The sequence below is a fragment of the Lutra lutra genome, chromosome 12, assembly GCF_902655055.1.
Source record: "Lutra lutra chromosome 12, mLutLut1.2, whole genome shotgun sequence".
In the NCBI taxonomy this organism is placed as follows: domain Eukaryota; kingdom Metazoa; phylum Chordata; class Mammalia; order Carnivora; family Mustelidae; genus Lutra; species Lutra lutra.
The window spans coordinates 59,654,443-59,677,320 of record NC_062289.1 but is presented as its reverse complement, the minus strand read 5'-3'; the positions used below and the strand labels follow the sequence as shown (position 1 = coordinate 59,677,320).

Genomic DNA, 22,878 nt, shown 5'->3' with positions numbered 1-22,878 from the left:
GGCTCTCTGCTCGAGGGGAGCCTGCTTCCCCCTCCCCCTCTGCCTGCCTCTCTGCCTACTTGTGATCTCTCTCTCTCTTTCTCTCTCTCTGTCAAATAAATAAATAAAATATTTAAAAATTTACTAACATCCAACTGGTCTTTCTCTTTGACCTAAGCAAACTGGTCTTTTTCACTGAGGTTGGAAAGAGAATTGCAAAGGGAGTCATTTCTTTGTCACATGATTCAGTAACAAGTGGCATCTAACACAACATTGTGGGTAACAAAAGATATACACTCCACACTTTAAACCACAACTGCAGGATCTTGAGAAGTCGCACGCACACCTCACTGAGGCCAAACTAGAGAAGAAAGGGCACGACGCAGAAACATGAACTAGTGGGACAGCGGCCCCATGATGTGGCCACTGGAAGTAGCACCTAGGTTATCTCCCACTGGGGATAGAGGAGCTGTGTGTGAATCTACGGTTGAAAGGGAGTTGGATGGACGACGTTAGCTGGGGCATCTTGAAAACTATACATATAGGCTTGGCACAAAGCAGAAAGCCTGACGAGAAGAATGCAATACCAGTGCATGGAAGGCAAATTCTACCCCAAGACACGGTACATCTGTCTCCAGCTATCTGTGGCCAAGCCAACATGTCACAGACATGTTTGATCAGGCCAGGCTGTACTCTTCTAGAACGCCCCCCTCTTCAAGACTGCCTATGTTCCCACTCTCATCACTCGATGGTGGGGAAAATCCTCTTAAGCCACCCTAATCCCCTCTCTTGGCCACAAATGCCTTGTCATGGTCTGAGAAAACCCTTCCATGGCCATTTAAACTGAAACAGAGAAAGTGCCAGAAACTAAATATGGAACATATCGAATGCCAGTCAGCAATCCTGCTTTTTAGTTCCCTTTTTCCCAAAAATAATTGAAGTGGGATTCAGTTCCATGTCACCAAGAATCTCAATTACAGTCAACTTTACAGCATTGTCTGCTTAAATTCTAGCCCATCAGTTCTGTCACAATACGGAAGGCTTAGTACCTTTAAAGTCACACCTTCACTACAATCCAGTGGTATCGGATGACTGCGCCCGCACTCAGCAAAGAGTGTTCCTACCCTCCCACCCCACCCGCTTCTGACGACAAAAGTTAAAGGGATTCTTTTGCAATTCTAGACAAACAACCTATTTCAGGGTTACAGTAAAGAACGTAGAGATCTGAGCTAAGTCTGGGGAGTTTAAAGATGTGCCCAGCCCCCGGGAGAACAAATGATTAAGTGGTGTTTATGGCTGTTATCATAAACCGATCTGATGCAATGTGATACAAAGCTTTTGAAATCCCAAAGAAACAGAGCAATTTGTCAAAGGCCATGTTAAGAGCTTTTGCAAGATCTGTTTCCATTGTTTATCAAACTTCAGCTTAATCGTACTTGGATGTGCAAAGCCTGAAGCATGACGTTGTTGTCTTTATGAAGACCCATGACTGGAATTGCAGAGAGTTAAATTAACCAGGGGGATGGAGATGATGCAAATTCACTATTCCTTTTTCATTTAGTAAAAAGACCTAGCTTCTCAGGCTGCATAAAAAAATTTCTAGTCCCTGTGGACTGGCTCCCTGTAAACGTTGGTCCAGGTAAAGAAAGATCAACAATCCATTGTCTTTGAGGGAAACCAAAGTGCTTCTATACCATAGGTCACCTTCAAATCCTACAACAAAATAGTGAGATTTTATAGACCCAACTACACCCTTAAGTTAAAGTTAGAACTGAAACAAACACGGGTGCTATGAGAAATGTTACAAATCCTAGCTCTCCTTACCAAACGAGAGTGTTATTAAAATGGCCATCGTTCTAATAATGTCAATAAATAACAAAGAAGGTGACAACAAAAGTAATAAAAGCATTTAGCCCAAAGACCTCTAGAGTCAGGGATGTGACCGTGCTCAGTAGAGGAGATTAGGTTTTAATATGCACTCCTAGGTGATCCATCCAATTTGCATCTCATTATTTTCCCCTACGTCTACTCTGGTTGAACATGTACTACCCAGACCTTAAGTGGATGACCGTCGATTAAATCATTACACTGAGAACAGACTTAACAACACAGGCTTGACAGCTTTTTACATGTGGACATTCAGAGATGGAGATATTTACGACACCAAAAAAATTTTTAATGCATCTTACCTAATATCTGAGAGATCACACTTGTTTCCAGCAATAGCCATTACAATGTTTTCTGGACCATGTTCCTTCAGTTCTTTTACCCATTTCTTCAGGGTATGAAATGAATCCTAAATCCAAAATGTAAATCGATCAATCACTATAAAGACCCACCAACACAATATTTCAACCAAGTAGAAATATAAACCCAACCCAATGTAACAAAGGAAAATATTTTTAGGAAACTCACATACATTAACATCCTACCTCCATCTTGGCATAAGACTTAATATTAGCTAAGTTACACTTAAATCGCTGGAAAAGTTTCCTTTTCTGAAACCGAGACTTGACAAAGTTAAGAAAATCATGCCAGTAATTTTTCCTATAAATAACATTAATTTAAAATGATAGCCTTGATTCAACATGAACATGACTGAAGTCATAGAACTAGATATGTTCATGCTTATTTCAGGGAAGAAAGAGAAAGAATACAGATATACGTTATCTCTGTCTCTGTCTCTGTCTCTCTCTCCCCATTTCCCCCTCCCTCTCTTTCTCTTTTCCTCTCATCCTATTTTCTTTTCTGCTCTTCACTCACAACCCTCCTTCAGCAAACCAGTCAAGGTAGACACCACATTTATGTAGAAGAGTTCAGGATCCCATAGGTGGTAACTGATGGGTCATTGAACCTGCAGTCCTGTGTGCTGAGTCAGCACTCCAGGAGTGGAAAAAACCAGCCAGCAACCACTGCAGTTCCTTGACGGATATCCTAGATCCTCAATGTGATAAAAATATGGTATACTATATATATGCAAATACACTACACATACATAAACATTATCCCTGACATTTTAAGTAGTGTGATTGAAACACTAATAGAAAATCAGCATTCCATAATTACAAAACATGCAGGACTTAAAAATAATTTTCCTCTTCCTGAAAAGCTGACGTTCCGCAGAGCTGTACTGGCAGGCATGACCTTGCCTCTATGACGAACAGACAATCAATTTTAAAAATAAATGATCATTGTTGTTTATTTAATTTGGCTGATAAATCTGAAATGCTTCACTGCATATAGGTTGATAAACTCAATATATGGTGATTACCTCTGCCTACCATGCTATGAAATCTGATTCCAAGCTACTGGCAAGACTCAAGCCGTCAAGCCTCCGCTTCGGTCTTTCTAAGACAGAGAATCAACATACAGGGCATCAAAATTTTAAAGGGCTTTTATTTTCTTACCTGTTTCGTAATATCATATACTATGACAGCGGCAGCAGAACCACGATAGTACATGGGAGCCAGTGAATGAAACTGTTTAAGAACAATGCATAGTTTTAGGCCAAAGTCAACACATTTTATGCAACCCCAAATTAAATATAAGATTTTCCTGCTACATTATCCCTACAGGATCCCCGAATTCCCCCTAGAAATTTCCCAGGAACCCATTAGGCAATAAATTCTCCCCCTCCACCACACATGTGCTTGTGGCCAACAGACCATGAAATTCACTTTTGGGCAAAGGCCAAGAATAAATTTTATTTTAAATGTACTTCTTCTATGGATTTTATTTTCTCTACCGCTCATTACTTATCTAATACGACTGACCCAGGGCAATCTCATTAGAATTATTCACTGGTAAGAAAAAGATGTTTGCCAATGGGAGGACAAAAGGAGACTGGCACAGATCACAAGACCCTCGCTGAGTCCTTAATGAGGGCCACTGAGCAAGGGCGACTCCGAAACCCACCCTCAGCCTGCACGGCTGCTGTCCCTCAAAGGCACACAGTGACACAGACAAGCTCCATTCCAGAACGTGAGCAAAGCACGGCTCACTGGTCACTAAAAGGCTCACAGGTCACTTTTGGGATAGAATCCTTTATCCCAAAAGAGGATAGATAATTAAGCTGAGGATACATAGACATTCTATGTCTATTTTGAAGAATAGCTCTTTGAATGCATTTGAAGATGATATCGTGGAAAGGTTTTGAAAGCTGAGAAGTAAGAGATAGCCCAACAGACAAATAGACAAAGGACAGACATAGATAAATCTCCGGGGAAGAGACGGAAATTACCAATAAATATTTTAAAACATTCAATTATGCTAAAAGAAATGAAAATAAAAACAATGAAGAGGCATGTATTAATTTATTAAATATCAAAAAGATTTATTATATCCATTGCTGGTTTGGATTTGGGCAGGGGGCCACTCTCACATGTTACATGGGAATGTGTTTTAAGACCTTCTTTGAGCACCTGGGTGGCTCAGTTGGTTAAATGTTTGCCTTTGGCTCAGGTCATGATCTCAGGGTCTTGGGTTTGAGCCCCGGGTCAGGATCCCTGCTCAGTGGGGAGCCTGCTTCTCTCTGCCCCTCCTCCTACTTGTGCATGTTCTCTCTCTCTCTCTCAAGCTCTCTGCCTCTCTCAAATAAATAAAATCTTAAAAAAAAAAAAAACCTTCTTATAAAAAGATGCTCAACATCACTAATCTTCAGAGAAATACAAATCAGAATCACAGTGAGATATCACACCTGTTAGGATGGCTATTACCAAAAAGACAAAACATAACAAATATTGGTGAGGGTACAGAAAAAAGGGAACCCTGATGCATCATTGGGAATATAAATTGGTGGAGTCACTGTAGAAAAGAGTACGAAGGGTCCACAAAAAACACACAACTATATGATCCAGCAATTCCCCTTTTGGATATATACCTAAAAGAAATGAAATCAAGTACTTCGAAAAGATATCTGCACTTCCACATTCATCACATCCTTATTCACAATGCACAAGACATGGAAACAACATAAGTGCCTACTAATGAATGAATGAATGAATGAATGAAGAAAGTGTGGTGTGTGTCTATATACACAATGGAATACTACCCAGCACTTAAAAAGGAAATCCTGCCGTTTGCAACAACATGGATGAATCTAAAATATATTAAGCCAAATGAAAGAAGCCAGGTGTAGAAAGAAAAAAACTGCATGATCTCACTTAGAGATGGAATCTTAAAAAGACAAATACACAGAAGGAGAGAGTAGAAGGATGGTTAACAGGAGTAGGGAAGGGAAGGAATTGCAGAAATGTTGGTGAAAGGGTACAAAGTTGCAGTTACAAAGGGTGAATAAGTTCTAGAAACAACACACAGCATGGTGACTGGTTAATTATATTGTATTGATTTTGGGGAAATTTGCCAAAAGAGTAGATTTCAGGTGCTTTGGTCATTTACAAAAGGGAAAAGATAATTGTGAGAAGGTATGTTAACTAGTCTGACTCTAGTAATAATTTCACTATATCTATGTACCTCAAGCCATCATGTTGTACACTTTAAATATATCACTTTTTCTTTTAAAAGAGAAAGACTTTCTTTAAAAGCCACTGTTAATAATATATATCAAAAGTTAAAACGTGCATATTGTTTGACCCAGCAATTCCACTTATAGGAACGTATACTGGAGTGATCGTCACACACACCAAGATACTCATCCCTGTGTTATACATGGGAGCAAATATTTGAAAACATCCTAACGGTTCACCATAGAGAACCCATTAATGGTCTCTGGGTATAATGGAATATCCTCCAATAATTAAAACGATGGTGGGGATTTTCATGTATAGGAAAAGGTTACATACTGTTGAAGGAATAAAAAACGTCTCAAAGCAGCCTATGGAGCATGCTAAGATTTAGGGTAAAATGTGAGTGGGTCTGTCTGTGTGTACAGTTAAAACAATGTTTCTCAAAATGTTCATGTGGGATTTCTAGTGATGTGCACAATTTTCTTAAAAGAGCACTATACATAGCATTATACATAGCACAAATGTTTACAATGCTTTTTTTTTATAGAGAAAGATAGTTTCTTTTTTTTTTTTTAAGATTTTATTTATTTATTTGGCAGAGAGAGATCACAAGTAGGCAGAGAGGCAGGCAGAGAGAGAGGAGGAAGCAGGCTCCCTGCCGAGCAGAGAGCCTGATACGGGGCTCGATCCCAGGACCCCGAGATCATGACCTGAGCCGAAGGCAGAGGCTTAACCCACTGAGACACCCAGGCGCCCCCTTTTTTTTCTTTAATAAAATAGGTTTTCAAGTTAAAAAAGCAAAAGCAGCCATTTTTATTGGAGAGTAGGATAAGGAGCAGGGGGTAAGGAAGGATGGATCCTGAAGCTTTCCCAGTGAACAACAGAACCACCGTTCATTCATGTTTATTTCTCCCGGAATACTGATCGCTGAATAAAGACCTGCCAAACTGAAATGATCCTATTTGGAAATGCGAAGCACATTGGTTCCCACAATTTCCCTTTTAATGCACTGAGGAAGGCTAGTGGCACTCTCAAGAGTGTGGAAGGAAGCAGGCTCTTTCTTAACTCCTAGCCCTTGTGCAAGCGTCTGCCTTGAGCAGAAATCTTCCTGGTGCCTCTGTGGTTTTCATAAAAGGGAATGGGGTGGATGGGGCTCAGGATGAACCCAGGAGTTCCCAGCTGACGGCCCTTGGCCTCTTGCCAGGACTCACTGGAGGACAGCAGGCCATTTACCATGCGTGCCTTGCATATTCACTACCCAACACTGTGTGTTTGTTGTAATTGTTAGGCATCAATAAATCTATTTTTAATCTGTCCTTTGGCAATCCACTCCATGTATAGAAAATAAAATCAGAATTCTTACCCAAAGGGAGGAAAAAGCAATGTATTTTTGAAACATTCCTGCTTTGCTAAGGGTAAGAAATGCATATAAAGTGTCCTTCAGCCCAATTACATAAAATGCCCAATTTTTTTTCAAAATAGCTTCCATATAAGAAAGGTCCACTTAAACACAGCACGTAGGTACAAAATTTACATCTCAAAAAATCAAGATACTCATGGACTCAAGCATAGAGAGGAGTAAATTGTGAACATCTTAAGACAGAGTCATTTTCAGCTATAATACCATGAGCTGAATCTGAAATGGTCACTGGTGTGCAGGACTCATGGATTATTGAATAGATCTTTGTATATAATGCATTACTTGTTCCTTCCTTCCTCCAAATGGAATCATGCTGAAATAAATCTGTTGGTGAAGCCACTTAAACGACTTTATTGCCGGGGACTTGGGGGTTTTAACGAGTTGAAAGTTCATCTCTAGTCCAAAACCCAATAATGCATTGACCAAAGGATAATATTTGTAGAGGACAAAAGGATAAATCACTTCTAGTTTACAATGTGTATACTCTTCCCCACACAAACATAAAAACAAAAGCACCACAACTGACTTAAATACTCAACATGACGTAATTCAATTTCCGTAGAGTCCAAATTAAGACTGATGAAAACACTCACCTAAAAGGTTCTTCTAGAAATACAGTTTTACAATCACAGGGGGTTGCTATAATTTTTAAATCTCACCTTGAAGAGTTCTTCAAAACTTAGCAGGACAGACACCAGCTCAAAATTCCTTCTTCCCTAACTACCCAACAAAATATCTAGAATACTAAAAATCAGAGTACTCAGATGACTCTCAAGTGACATTTAGTTATTTAGAAAAAGCACAGGGAATTGTGAAAAGCAAATCTGACCCTCAAAAGAAATGGCTGTTCATGTACTTAATGTGTGCAACTGTGCATTTTTAAATTTTGCGTGTTACAGAATAAAAGAGAAGGGAACAGTCTCATTCAATGTTCTCAGACTTCTCAGCTTTTACAGATGGATGCTAACCCTGTCCCCACTACCAGGAACTGGGAGACAGAGGCATAACCTTTCTGGAAAGTAACGAAACAATGAATAGCAAGAGCAAGAAAATGTTCATACACTGATTCAAGGATTGTGCTTCTGAAGGGAATGGTCAGAGATGGTCACAAAGTAACCAGATTTCTCTCCAGAACTATCAGTCATGCTGAAAAACTGGAACTTATTTCAATATCTAGCCATCAGGGACCAGAAAAGTAAATTTGTCTAGACTCCCTGTGAGTCTACATCTCTTCATACTTTGCCCTTAGCCGTGCAATGGACTGCCAGGCAGCAGTGAAACTCACTTTTCTGAAAAATAAGAGACGGCATGAGACATAAGGGGCACAGTCTGGTATTTCCCAAGGGTCTTCTACCAAACCCTAGGTTCATGAGGTGCTTTTTGGAACAAAAACATTTCTTAGCCAAATAAGTTTCAGAAACACTTTACCTAATAATGTCCCCCTGGAGATTTGTGAAGTATTATTAGTATATTAAAGGCTCTGAAAATTTCTGTAGTGAAGAAATCTTTTTGTTTTGGTTTTAACTCAGACGTCTCAATTGATTTTTTTTTTTACCTTTGTTCAAGTAATATTTATTAACATCTTGAGACCTAGTATGCTCAGAACCCACATTAAAGGCAAAGCATGAAGAGATCTAGGGAGTCTAATAGAGCCTGGCTCTATTCTGGTAAAATGCAGGCAGTGATGTGGGAAACAAAAGCAAAAGCAAAAGCAAAAAATTATATCTCCTTACAACTTACACACATCCTTGAGACAGGCAGAGTGACCTTCCTCTAAGGACTCAACAGTCTTGGTGTTAATAATTTAGCTTAACTTTAGCCTGACCTCCAGGATCCTATAAGTCTCCTTTCATATATAAAAATTCCTTTGGAAATTTCCTTTATGTCTACACCCCCCCAAAGTATGAGTTAGTAGTTAGTAATCATCCTCCAAGCATATGGCCCACTGATACACATCTGAAGGGACCCATGACTAAAGTGTCACTATTAGTAAATGACCTTTTCCTAAGAACAGCTAACCCTCCAAGGTCCTTGCTTCCAAATTCCTTAGAGACTGATGCTATCCCTAACCCACTTCCAACTTAAAAGTATATAAACAGCCACTCTTCCTGACTCCAGTTCTTTTCTTTCTGCCCGTAGGTCTTGTCCCGTGTTTTAATAAAACCACCCTGTTTACATCGAAGATGCCTCAAGAATGCGTTCTTGACCATTGGCTACAAACCCCAATATTTTCAGATCAGATAACAGTGGGGGTGGGGTGAGTGGTGGTAACTAAGGTTTTTCCAGCTCTGTGATGTTACTCATGGCCAAGGTAAGGCAGACTTCAAATGGAACCTCTTTCCTTCGCCCTGCACTTGATTCTTCCAAGTGCATTACCTACAACAGAGGTCTCCTTTCTTCCCATCCCATGCACACACTGTTCAGCACACAATGGAAAGTCTTATCCCAGGAAATATCTGAATCCTACAGACCATCCAGTCTGCTTCAGGCAAAATTCCTTAAATGCAGGTTTGTGGCATCATAAATTCCATAGCAGCAAAAATTCTGCATGTCAAGAATGAGCAGTAGTGGAAAACTCACGAATTTTCCAAACAAGGACAGGCTCTAGCTGAGCTCTGCCTCCCCGCATGAGAATTATCCAAGCCAGGCCGCTCTTGCATCAAGTCCAGGAACTTGTAGGAATGGGTCACGTGTAATGATTTTCAGACAACGCTGTCCCTGGTGAGTCGCTTGGATGCAGCCTGGGAGAATCCAGGCTGGTCTGTATCCAGTGCCAGCACACAGTGATTTTCTCACATCCTGCAGAACCCTGAGGCTATGGGCAGTCAAGGGCAGAAGCCAAAACATATCCCGAGGTTCCACAGGATTCAAACAAAGAGGGAAGTGGCAGAGGAAAATTCTTGACATTCCCAACATTCTCAGCTGGCAAAAGCTGAATGGAAAAACCATTACCGAATGTTCTTTCTGTGCCATTCAGAAGAACGTTTCTGGTGTCTACACGGACCCTCTCTTTCCACGGAGAAGCAGAAGTCCTATTTAATAGACCCACTCAGATGTCCTAAAATCCAATAGTAGGTAGAGGTGAAGAGAAAAAGGGCTGGGACTATTAACAGTTATTTCTGAATAATAACCATGATAGGCAGAGCACCACTTATTATAATATGTCCAGATTGTTTTAAAAAACATTTTAATAGGATACACTACTTTACAATGAGAAAGGATTTTGACAACCACCCCCCTTCTTTCTTCTTTCTTTCAATTTGCTAATTAAAGGCAAAGAGTTCCCTTGGCATCCAGGGGTCAGGGCACTGAAGCAAAAGCACCAGGAGAAAGCTGGATTTTAGAGGTAACTTCACCTCTGGTGGACTTTTTTTTTTTTTTTTTATAAACATATAATATATTTTTATCCCCAGGGGTACAGGTCTGTGAATCACCAGGTTTACACACTTCACAGCACTCACCATAGCACATACCCTCCCCAATGTCCATAACCCCACCCTCCCTCTCTCAACCTCCTCCCCCCAGCAACCCTCAGTTTGTTTTGTGAGATTAAGAGTCGCTTATGGTTTGTCTCCCTCCCAATCCCATCTTGTTTCATTTATTCTTCTCCTACCCCCTTTACCCCCACCCCATGTTGCATCTCCACTTCCTCTATCAGGGAGATCATATGATAGTTGTCTTTCTCCGATTGACTTATTTCACTAAGCATGATACCCTCTAGTTCCATCGGTGGACTCTTTTTTGACAAGGAACAGTGCAAACCTCCTTGGGGAGACGATGATACAACACAAATCCAAACATCCTTCCACAACATAAGGTGTTGGTGGGAAGGGCACAGATTTGTGTTTTGGAAAAGACGAGGTAATGAACTCGCATATTCTCATCCTCAGAATAATGTGTAAGACAAAAGTCAAGGTTTTGAAATGAGGTAGAAATACATTTCTTCCCACCCACGTAATACCCAACTACAGAGAATCTCAACTCTCCTTCCTGTCTGCTAGCAAGCCACAGGAATTGCCTCCAAGTCCAGAACTCTGCCCCACCCTGTCCAGAAGCTATCTGCATTTCTCATCGCACACAGTCTCCATTCACGGGAAGGAAATGCCATGAGGGTTGGTCATGAGTCTCCCTCTCTCCATACTCTGCTCAGGTAGATTTGATCTCTCCCATCAGCATACAGCCCTCCTGTTCACAGTAAACATCCCGTCCTCGAGAGAGGTCTCCCTGCAGAATGGGACAGCAAAGCAAACATCACCTGGGATTACTCCCAGAGCAGGATAGACTTTGGCCCATGGGCTTCAAAGCAGGGGCCTGATCCAGCACTCCCCGGCGGGGGTACCTGTCCGTCCTACAGCCCCCCCCAACCATTGTGCCCCCAGGGAAGCCTGCCTTCCTGGGCACCCACAAGGAGTTCCTTGAGTCTGTGACAGCAGCTTGCTGGGAAGAGATCAGAGTCACACAAAACACATTCTCAGGCGTGTGGTTTCATTCACCCCACAAAGCGCCGTGCACCCAGGCCTCTGTGCCATGTTCACCGAGAGCAGCCTGCAGACCCATCTTTCCTTTGACTGGATATCTGGAAGTTTCCACTGGAGTATTTAGATACTGTAGTGGCCACACAGCAGCCAGAAGGTTCCTGTTTTTAACTTGTGAGTTATGTTATTTACACATACCATTGAATCTATTTTTGACTTTTTAATTGTGGAAATTTTCAACCATCCGCACAAGAAGAAAGTATGGTACAACGTGCGTCCATGCTCTCATCTCCTAGTCTCAAGATCAGCCCGAACACATGGTCCCTGGCATGTTTCCACCTCCCCTCCCACCCCACCCCCGCCACTGGAATCTTCGGAAGCAAACACTTGACGTCATAGTCTGTTGACTGTAAAGCAGAGTGGTTTTTTTCTTCCAGCAAAGTCAAATGGTGTCATTTTTCAAAATCCTTCTAACTTACTAGGCAGAAAATCCAAAGTCTGTCCTATCGTGTCATTCGGGCACTCGGCCCGGCCTCCCTCCCTCTCTCCCCAGCCCCTGGCCTCCTCCCTGCTCCCTGAACACCCAGCCACATGGAGCCCTCAACGTTGTCCCACAGGCCTTCTCCAGACTGGACCCACCTCCGCTAGACATCCTCACGCCCATCTTTCATTCACACCTTTTTCAACAGCCATGTCCTCTGAGATCCCTTCCTGAACCCCACTCTGGGCCATAGCAGGGGCTCAAGATACACGTAAGGGCGGGACACACGTGATGAATCAATAACTCTGTGAAGGCAGGTGGGCTAGGTAAAACTGTTCCCATTTTACAGATGAGAAACTGGGCTCCGAATGATTCAGTAAATTGCCCACAGATACACAGCTCTTAAAGGCTATAACCAGCCCTTGAACACAGGTCTTCTGACTCAAAATTCCATACCCTTTCCATTCCTTAGTTGCTTCCCCGAAATGAAATGCTGTGTAAATTGATGTAATGCTGATACGGTCTTACACTAAACGTATTCAGTCATTCAACAAGTATCTCCTGATCACCCAGTACATGAAGGGGAACTGTTCTAGGGAGGTGGAAGGTAGAACCACAGTCCCCAAAGATGTCCATATCTTAATCCCTGGGACCCGTAAATATGTTACACTCCATGGCAAGGGGGCATTGAGGTTGCTAATGGATTAAGAGTGCTGACAGCTGACCTTGAGATGGGAAGATTATCATACAGTGTCCAGCATCATCATCAGGGTCTGCACAAGTGGCAGAGGGAGGCAAGAGAGTCAGAGTTTGGAAGATGGCTCTGCGGCTGGCCTTGAAGATGGAAGGAGGAATGTGGGCACAAATTAGGGAATGCGAGCACAAACTAAGAAATGCGGGCAGCCTCTGAGAAAGGCCAGAAACAGATTCTATCCCAAAGCCTCCAGAAAGGAACACAGCCCTACCTATGTCTTGCTCTTGGCCTGGAAAGCCCTACTCGGACTCCTGACTTTCAGAAGTGGGAGGGAGCTGTGAGGGATCTTTTGGAGCAGCCCCAAGAAACAAACAGAAGGTGGAGAAGAGGGGTGGAGTCAGGCCGACTTCAAAGGGGCCGCTCTGGGGATAACTGTTTCCAAACAGCAAGCTCTGTGTTCTAAGGACACTCCAGCTGTTCCTGCTTAGATACGTCCTTTGGCACCTCAGGAGCACGCTCTTTTGTTATTAAACGAAGTCCATGTGCCTAATTCCCTTGTCACGAATGACATTCACGGGCTTGGTCTGTATTTGAACCAGACTTAGGAAATTAGATGCAAGAAAGTAAAAAGCGAAGGGGGGAGGAGTGGGGAGGGAGAGGTGGGAATGAAGGGGGGGGCAGGGGAGGAGAGGGGAGAAAAACACAACCAGATAAAGTGCTTCTTAGCTTCTTCCTCAGCACAAGTCTTTGCCCGCAGAGAGTAGAACGGAAATTGGCCTCAACCCAGGAGGCACAGACAATGCTTCATAATTAGAAACTACTTAGGCTATCCCAGACCAAAATACACACCAGGAAAATGTCATTGCCTGACTTGTGAAGAATCTTCCCCTGGTGGCATAGCCCTCTCTCCCAGAACACTCCTGTTGCCATCCCCCCTCCCCCCACCGCCCAGAGGGGCAGAGCAGGCAGGTCTTGGAGGAGGGGAGACCTACCGGGGCACAAAGGACCACGGTGGGGTCTACTATGACAGAGAGGGGGCTACAGGGCCAAGGGACCAGGGCCACTTGTGGGCAGGAGCAGCTCATTCTTGCTTTGTAAGACTTGATGCTTGAGGCTACCCTCTCTGCTGTTCCTGTCTGTCCACTCCCCATTTCCTCTCCCTCACTTCCGGCCTTCCCATCGCACAGGCTTGAGGGCACTAGTGCTTGGAGTTTCCCTTAGGACTTACTAAATTTATTTTAATATATGGACAAGTCCTTCCTCTTTCTTTCCCACCAGTGGCATTCTCCCCCCATCTCCTAATTTCCTAAATGACGCCAACACCCCCCAACAGGACACCTCTGGGAACCGGGCCTGCCCACAATGGTGACTCTGGACCCTGCTGCCATTGGACACCCCAACTCGAATGCCACAGTCACCCTTTCCTTGCACAGCTTCTGTCACCGAGTTTTAAACATCCCTGGAACTCTTCAGCTGTAGGGGATTCCTGAGGCTTCTTCTAAAAGGAGATGATGGGGCACAGTCCTATCCCAGGAACTGTTTACCTCATTTTTAACAGCTTTTACCAGATTCACAGGCTTCTGTGTGTCTCCTGACTACATAGTCTTCATCGGGTTTTCCTTTTGAGGGGGAGTGACAGGAGTGGAGTCTGGCAAGGAGGAATATTTTCCCAATCAGGACGTCAATGCATACTGATTAAAAGCAGCGTTCTCGGGCGCCTGGGTGGTTCAGTGGGTTAAGCCTCTGCCTTCGGCTCAGGTCATGGCCTCCGGGTCCCCGGATTGAGTCCCGCATCCCGCTCTCTGCTCAGCAGGGAGCCTGCTTCCCCCTCTCTGCCTGTCTCTCTGCCTACTTGTGATCTGTCTGTCAAGTAAATAAATAAAATCTTTTAAAAATAAATAAATAGGGGCGCCTGGGTGGCTCAGCAGGTTAAAGCCTCTGCCTTCGGCTCAGGTCATGATCCCAGGGTCCTGGGATCGAGCCCCACATCAGGCTCTCTGCTCAGCAGGGAGCCTGCTTCCCTTCCTCTCTCAGCCTGCCTCTCTGCCTACCTGTGATCTCTGTCTGTCAAATAAATAAATAAAATCTTTAAAAATAAATAAATAAAAATAAATAAATAAATAAATAAATAAATAAATAAATAAAAGCAGTGTTCTCTTGCGATAGGCGGGGAAGGAAAGCAAAATTACCACTTTACTTCCACTGAAGGTAAATTCTCTCGTGGGTGTGGGAAAGGTTTAAGGGTGAAGTAATTTCCCTCCAGCCATGGGTGAGAAGCAGAGTCTGCCTGTGCTTTTTGCTGCTGCCGCTTGGAGCCAAGCCTGTATTGCCAGAGGCCGCAGGGCAAGCAAGAAGGAAACAAAGATCAGCTCATTCTGAGCTTCTAACAGGCCCCATTCTTCAAGGACATCCAAAGGTCAAAATTTCCTCTGACTTTGGCCACAGTCGATGAAAAGAGAACCACTCTCTTGACCACAGAGTCTGGGGCCCCGAAGAAAGAAGGAATGAAAGCCAAAAAAGTTTCTTTTGATGTTTGTCAAGCCCCAACTTGACCTCAGCTATCTGCTGCCTTAGTTCTCTTTTCTTTCTCAGGGACCCACGGGGGCATTTCAGCCTTGGCCTGGCTTGGCTGCCTCTCAGCTGTCTCTGCATATGTCGTCCTGTCCCTGTAGGAGCCTGCGAGGGCTTGCAAATTAAGGACGAACACCACCATGGTTCCACAGCCCACTAAGCCGTCGGCTTCTGGAGGGCACCAGCGGGAGTTTGCCTTCTTCGGGTACCCAGCTCCCAGGAAAATTCCCTTTTTTTTTTTTTGAGATCTTTTTTTTGAAAATTTTTGAGAGTTTATTTATTTATTTGACGGAGAGCATGCACAAGCAGGGGGAGCGGCAGGCAGAGGGAGAAGCAGGCTGCCCACTTAGCAGGGAGCCCCCATGTGGGACTCGATCCCGGAACTCCGGGATCATGACCCGAGCTGAAGACAGATGTTTAACCAACTGAGTCACCCAGGCACCCCAACCAGGAACAAGCAAAGAGTAAACAAATCTTGGTGGTGTTAATATACTTATCATATTATTTTCTGGAGTGCTCGAAACATCTTAAAATTGGTGGGGAAAAGTCTGTACACTCACTACAAGAGTCACTATAAGCCTTTGAATCAATGGATTTCAGCATATTGTCACACTGTCTTGAATAGTATCTATTAAAGTAATAAAGTCTGGTCCTGGGTTAGATAATACTGCTGAAAAAAACTAAATCAGCGGCAATTAATACTATTTTGAAGATAGGTCATTTTTTTAAAAAAACATAATTCAGTCAAGTATCATGCAGTTCAAATCTAGTAATATTTTGGTAAATTATAAGTGATCACTTCACAAATATAACCTTATTTAGAGTTCTATATGAATTTGTTACGTGAAACACATTTTGACATTTGAAAGATTTAACATTGTATTCAGAATTTTTTCTTTAGGTACCATTCTGAGGTCAAGGCTGTACTTCCGGTCCACAATTAGAGATGAAAACAGCTTGCAACTTGCTTATCACTTATAACTTAAAGGCTTAAGGAGTAGGTGACCTCATATTCATCTGTAGATTTAACATAATCCCTAACAAATACATCTGGAGTTTTTGCAAAAACGTAAACTCCCATCCTAAAATTCCTGTGAAATGAAAGGGATGCAGAATAGACAAAACAATCTTGATAAAGGACAAAGGTAGAGGACTCATACTTCCTAATTTTCAAACTTGCTGCAAAGGATGCAGCAATCAGGGCACCGTGGTGTTAGCAGAAGGGTAAAAATTAGATCAAAGAAAGAGAACTGAGTCCAGAATTAAACCACACATTCGTGGTCAACTGATTATCATATCAACAAAGGTGCCAAGAAAATCAATTTGGGCAAAGAATAATCTTTTCAACAAACTGTGTTGGGACAGCTGATTTTGTATGATAGCAACACCCGGAGAGTAAAGTTGAATCCCCTCCTTACAAGATATGCAAAAATTATAACAAATGGATCATCGCTAAAGGCAAGAGCTGAAACTATGAAGTTCTTAGAAGAACATATAGGAATAATCCTGAGTCTGGCAAAGACAAGTGTTGGTGGGAATGCAGAACCTTGTACATTGTGGGTAGGAATATAAAATGGTGCAGTGACTTTGGAGAAGTTTGGTGGATCTTCAAACTACTAAACATAGAGTTACTAGAGGACCCATCGATTTCAGTCCCAGATATATTCCCAAGAGATTAAAGAACAAAGCTATCTAAATAAAAACTTGTACGTAAATGCTTAAAGCAGCACTACTCATAAGGGCCCAAATGAGGGAGCAATCTAAATGTCCATCACCTGATGAATGGATAAACAAAATGTATGGCATCCATAGAATGGAGTATTAGCCATGAAAAAGAAAGAAGCACTGATTCTAGTTACAATGTGGATGAACATTGGTAATATTATGCTAAGTGTAAGAAGCCAGTCCCCAAAACACCCAGCATGATTCCATTTATATGAAATGTCCAAAGGAGGTGAATCTAGAGGCAGAAAGCAGCCAAGGGCTGGGGGACTTAGGAAGAAATGGGGGATGACTATCAATGGGTTTAAAATTAATTGTGGCAACAGTTGCACAATCTAAAATACTAGAGTCCACTGAACTGCACCCTTTAAGTGAGTCAATTGTATGGTCTGAGAATTATATCTCATTAAAGGTGGGTTTGTATTTTGCTGTTTTTTTTTTTTTTTTTTTTTTTTTTTTTTAAGGGTGGAATTTAATCTTTATTTACAGGACACTGCAAGAGAAGAGAGTCCACATAGAAATAAGAAACCCACTGGGAGGAGGAGCTTCATACAGTTTTTACAGTTTGGAACTGGTCAAGTAGAGTTTTGTTGTAAAAAGTGCTACAATAACAAAACACATTTAAAAAGAGTTCTTAGTAGAGAAACAGTAAGACAAACTTCTACCAAACAAAGCACACCACAAACAACTTTCTGCGTCGGCTGTACAAGCTAAAAGTTAAAGGTCCCAGCAGTGCCATCCTGAACCTGGAACGTATAGCCTTCAGAGGTAGTTTCTGGCACAACATTCTGATCTTCCTCTTCCTCTACAGAGAAATACTTCTCAATCAAGTTTAATGAAGCTTTGTACACAGACTCATTTTCATGGTTTTGTAGAGCCTCGATTTTGTCCAAACCTCCACATTCTTCAATCATTATACTAAGTTTCTCGGTTTCACCTAGTTTCTCAGCAGCCTGAAAGATGTTGGAAATGGCATCCAGAATGACCAGAATAATTTTGGTATCCTTCGCAGTTAAGAGGTTCATCAATGGTTCTCTTATGCCACAATGGACGAGGTATACAATCTGTTCAACTGTCCCACCACTTGTATAGTTGGTCACAGCCCAGACAGCTTCCTTTTGTGTCTTAAAGTCTGCCTTAGAAAGAACACCAACGAGGAATGGGACTAATCCGTGATTTACAACTTGCTGGATCTGGTCCTGGCGGCCAGCTGTGATGTTTGACATTGTCCACGTGGCTTCCTTCTGAATATTAGTTTTGGGGTTCGTTAGCAGGCTAGGAAAGACAGCAAGCGCTCCTGCATCTATTACAACCTGAGTCTGTTCATCTGTCCCAGTGACAATATTTCCTATGGCTCTTAGCGCAGGAGTCACAATGGGCAATTCAGTAGCTCCTAGAAGCTTCACAAGCTGGGGCACAACTCCTGTTTTCACAACCATTTCAATCCGTTCATTTGGACCATCCGTCAGGTAGGAGATGGCCCAGCAGGTATCTGCTAAGACCTCTGGATCATCGTGATGCAGGAGACAAACTAAGGTAGGAAGAATCTGCTCGACGACATCTAGTGGGGGTGCGGGGTTCTTGTTGCGACAAAGGTTTGAAAGTGTCCAAGTAAGGTTACGTAAGTAGCCACATGCTAACGATGACATATCAGGAACCGCGAGGAGAGCCAGAAGCGGATCAACTGCACCATACTTGATAACCAAGTCTCGAAAAACGGAACCGTCACCTGCAATGTTTCCTAGAGCCCACACAGCCTGTTCGCTGATGTGGGCGTGGGAAGATGCCAACAGGGAAATGAACGCTGGGATCGCGCCTCCATCGACCACAGCCTTGGTCTGTTCTGATGTCCCGGAAGCAATGTTGGTGAGAGCCCAAGCGGATTCAAACTGAATGGGACTACAATCAGCTCTGCCCAAGAAGGACACAAATTTTGGAATCAAACCAGCCCGGATTATGTTGTCTATGGGGGGCTGCTTTTCCCGAGAAAGCAGTTTCCTAGCAGCTTGAGTAGCCTGGAGCTGGCTTTCCAAATTGTTGCTATTTATGCCCTTGACAATGTCATCAACTGACCAATTTACAGTGCCCTGGTTGTTGCGATTTTCCTGCAGTGGAGAGGTAGCATCATCGGGAAACGAGCTTACGTTTCTCCTTTTCAGCATCTGGTCATCCTTCTTCGCTTTCCTCAGCTCCACATTAACTTCTATTCGACGCCGCCTCATTTCTGTACTGTCTTTCCCCTTGTTCTTGAATCTGTTAAGGCGGGCAGCTGGTGAATTAGCATTCTCGTTGGTGGACATGGTTATGAGACAAAGGGAGAAAGCTACACGGCCAGCTCAGGCTTCCACGGGAGGCGGTCCGGGACGCGCAGGCTGCAGGTCAGCTGCCCTCAAAACGTCCACCACGGATCACCCCAAAGACGGTGTGGTGTTGGTTTTTTTTTAAAGATTTTATTTATTTACTTGACAGAGAGAGATCACAAGTAGGCAGAGAGGCAGGCAGAGGGTGGGGGGTGGGGGAGCAGGCTCCCTGCTGAACAAGGAGTCCAGTGCGGGGCTCAATCCCAGGACCTGAGATCATGACCTGGCTGAAGGCAGAGGCTTAACCTACTGAGCCACCCAGGTGCCCCTGTTTTTCTTTTCCCTTTTTTTTTTTTTTGTTTTAAGATTTTATTTATTTATTTGAGAAAGAACATGAGCAGCAGGGAAAGAGAGAAGCAGGCTTCCTGCTGAGCAGAGAGCCCGATGCGGGGCTTGATCCCAGGACCCTGGGATCATGACCTGAGCTGAAGGCAGACACTTCACGGACTGAGCCACCCAGGCACCCCTCAATAAAGCTATTTCTCCAAAAGAGAGGTAATACCCTACATGCTGATAATCCCCACAGAAACAAATGCAGACAAAAGCATTTATCAATTCATTTATCAGTTATCAGCTCAGCTGCTTCGCAGGTGAAACAGGGAATGAAAACAAAAAGCTGATGAGATGGAAGCTTCAAGCAAGTCTAGAATGGGTGTAGGAGTGGACAGGAAAAGAGTTCCCCTGTCAAGGGACAGGTAAATAGAGAATTTCACACCACAGCTACCTTCACTGGGCTCTTTTCAGAAACATGGGGAGGGACCATCTCAGCGACCAGGAAGTAATGAATATACAGTAGACCATTGAACATGGGTTTGAACTGCACAAATCCACTTAAAGGCAGATTTTTTTTTTTAAAGTCCAGTACTGTAAACCCATTTTCTGTTACGATTTTCTAATAGCATTTTCTTTTCCAGAGCTGGCTTTCTGGTAGGAGTAGAGTGTATGACATGTATCACACACAATATGTGTTCTCAAGAAGGCTTCTTGGCAACAGTAGGTACCAGTAGTTATGTTTTTGGCGGGGGGGGGGGGGGTCCAAAGTTGTACGTGGATTTTCAGCTATGTGGAGGGTCAGCACCCCTAACCCCCATGTTGTTTAAGGGTCTGCTGTATCTCAAAAGCCACAGGAGGGCAAACATTATCTCTACAGTTTCAGATTTCTTCATAGGAAATTCATTTTGGATGAAACATTGTAAAGTGGGTGAGTGTAGAACTCAGTGGGGAAAGACTGAGGTAGGCTCTGAAAAGAAGTTTAAGACCACACAAAGTGGAGCCTCCTAAGTACACAGATTGAGAGAATCCAGTAGAAGCCTGTGGCAGACGACATTATGACCAACAATTAAGTGTTCACCTCTGTGTGAACCGCTGTTTATGCCAGTGTAGTTTCTCACATCCTCTAAAGGCCGTGTCTCGCTGTCACTTGACTTTGGGCTGAGCCACATGCCTTACCTCGGCCAATGGAATGTAGGCCATGTGTCATGCGCTCAGTCAGACCCTAGCATTAAGAGGCCTTGCGTCTGTGCCTCGCTGCTTGTGCTTCTGCATCGACCATGAGCTTCCTCAGGTACTACTGCCTCTCTAACCCCAGAATGAACAAGCAACCCTCAGCCACCACACAGAAAGACCCACAGCTTGAGGCAGAGCCACTTTAGCTAGAGAGCTCTGTAATGTTTTTTTAAAGCTTTTATTTATTTATTTGACAGAGAGAGATCACAAGTAGGCAGAGAGACAGGCAGAGAGAGATGGGGAAGCAGACTCCCTGCTGAGGAGACAGCCCGATGTAATATTTTTATAAATTTTAAATTTAAATTTAAATTTAAATTACAGAGCCGAGCTCTGTAATATTTTTATAAATTTTCTGTGGGTATAAAAGTTTTTGTTTTTGTTTCTGTAGACTCCATACCCACTGTGGAGCCCAACATGGCGCTTGAACTCACAACCCTCAGATCGAGACCTGAGTGGAGATCAAGAGTCAGCCATTTAACTGACTGAGCCACCCAGGCACCCCACTATGAGTACTTTTAAATAAAAAGATTAAAAAAAAGAAGAAGAATTAACACACACAGCCATTATTAACTAAACACCTGAAATAGTTAATAATAGTATTCTAAATTCTAAATAATTGTATTCTAAATTCTAAATAAAGTCTTGTTTATTTAGGATCATATGCAGAATTCGACAACAGTTCCATCTTTTATTAGATCATACAGGTCTTATATAGTATTCAATATTGTTCTTACTGGGGCACCTGGGTGGCTCAGTGGGTTAAAGCCCCTGCCTTCGGCTCAGGTCGTGATCCCAGGATCCTGGGATCGAGCCCCACGTCGGGCTCTCTGCTCAGCGGGGAGCCTGCTTCCTCCTCTCTCCCTCTGCCTGCCTGCCTCTGCCTACTTGTGATCTGTCAAATAAATAAAATCTTAAAAAAAAAAAAATTGTTCTTACTTAGCATTTCTTGCATTCTCAGTGTTTCATCAATTTTTTAAATACCCCAAAAAAGACAGTAGTTAAAAATTATATACCTTCCTACATAAATCTTTGCATCATGTCATTTTTACCATTAAGTTCAAAACTCCATAATTCCTACTAAGTATTGGGGAGGGGCTACTTTTTAGTCTGCACATGTGTTCTCCAATTTCATCTTTAAAAAGTATATAATGATGAACTTGATTTCAGAAGTTAATCTAGTCAACTCCAGATATGTTAAAGTCAGAGGAGAGAGCTTTTATTCTAACCAAAGAACCATCAATTCACCTTTGTGGCATTTGTGACTGTGGTGCATTTGAAACCCAAATTTTTTTTTTTTAAAGATTTTATTTATTTATTTGACAGACAGAGATCACAAGTAGACAGAGAGGCAAGCAGAGAGAGAGAGGAGGAAGCAGGCTCCCTGCTGAGCAGAGAGCCCGATGCGGGACTCGATCCCAGGACCCTGAGATCATGACCTGAGCCGAAGGCAGCGGCTTAACCCACTGAGCCACCCAGGCGCCCTGAAACCCAAATTTTATAAATACGACAATTCTTTCTGAGGCAGTAGGGCAGATAGATAGCAATAACACTGACTTCAACCCAATTGAAACAAGATAATGAGATGATGTTCATATTTGTTCATGTTAGATTCTTAGAATAATATTGTTCTCACAGATCAGATCAAGAAAATGAAGCATGGAATTCTTTCAAGATATGAACATTTTAATGGAGTTATCCTATGAATTGCAATTGTGTTTTTTTTTTAAGATTTTATTTATTTATTTGACAGACAGAGATCACAAGTAGGCAGAGAGGCTGGCGGGGCGGGGGTGGGGGGGAGCAGGCACCCTCCTGAGCAGAGAGCCCAATGCGGGGCTCAATCCCAGAGCCCTGAGATCATGACCTGAGCCGAAGGCAGAGGCTTAACCCACTGAGCCACCCAGGCGCCCCTGCAATTGTGTTTTAAAGCAAAAACAGAATGACTTCGAAGCACACATCTAGAACGTGGAGACTGCAATCCCTATTGATGAGACTTTCTTTTCCAGGGGAGGGCAGAGGGAGAGGGAGAATCCTAAGCAAGCTCCACGCTCAGCATGGAGCCCGATGTGGGGCTTGATCTCATAACCCCAAGACTGTGACCTGAGCCAAAATCAGGAGTCGGCCACTTAACCAACTGAGCCACCTGGGTGCCCCCAAACATTTTTAATAACAATGAGGATATTCTAGACCCCAGTTTATATGGAA

At 43.1% G+C, this 22,878-nt stretch overlaps 2 protein-coding genes across 2 annotated transcripts in view; both read right to left on the bottom strand.

Moving 5' to 3' along the window:
- RAB31 (RAB31, member RAS oncogene family) overlaps nucleotides 1–22,878 on the bottom strand; it is a 130,714-nt gene that overhangs the window by 36,581 nt on the left and 71,255 nt on the right. The window contains exons 4-5 of the mRNA XM_047697405.1: nucleotides 3,387–3,458; nucleotides 2,169–2,275 (exon numbers count right to left, since the gene is read on the bottom strand). Coding sequence (XP_047553361.1) covers nucleotides 2,169–2,275; nucleotides 3,387–3,458 — 179 coding nt within the window. The remainder of the gene's footprint in view (nucleotides 1–2,168; nucleotides 2,276–3,386; nucleotides 3,459–22,878) is intronic.
- On the bottom strand, nucleotides 17,274–19,159 carry LOC125082134 (importin subunit alpha-1-like). Its single transcript, XM_047697401.1, has one exon. It carries the CDS (start codon nucleotides 19,105–19,107, stop codon nucleotides 17,518–17,520), a length of 1,590 nt encoding a protein of 529 aa, XP_047553357.1. The 5' UTR covers nucleotides 19,108–19,159; the 3' UTR covers nucleotides 17,274–17,517.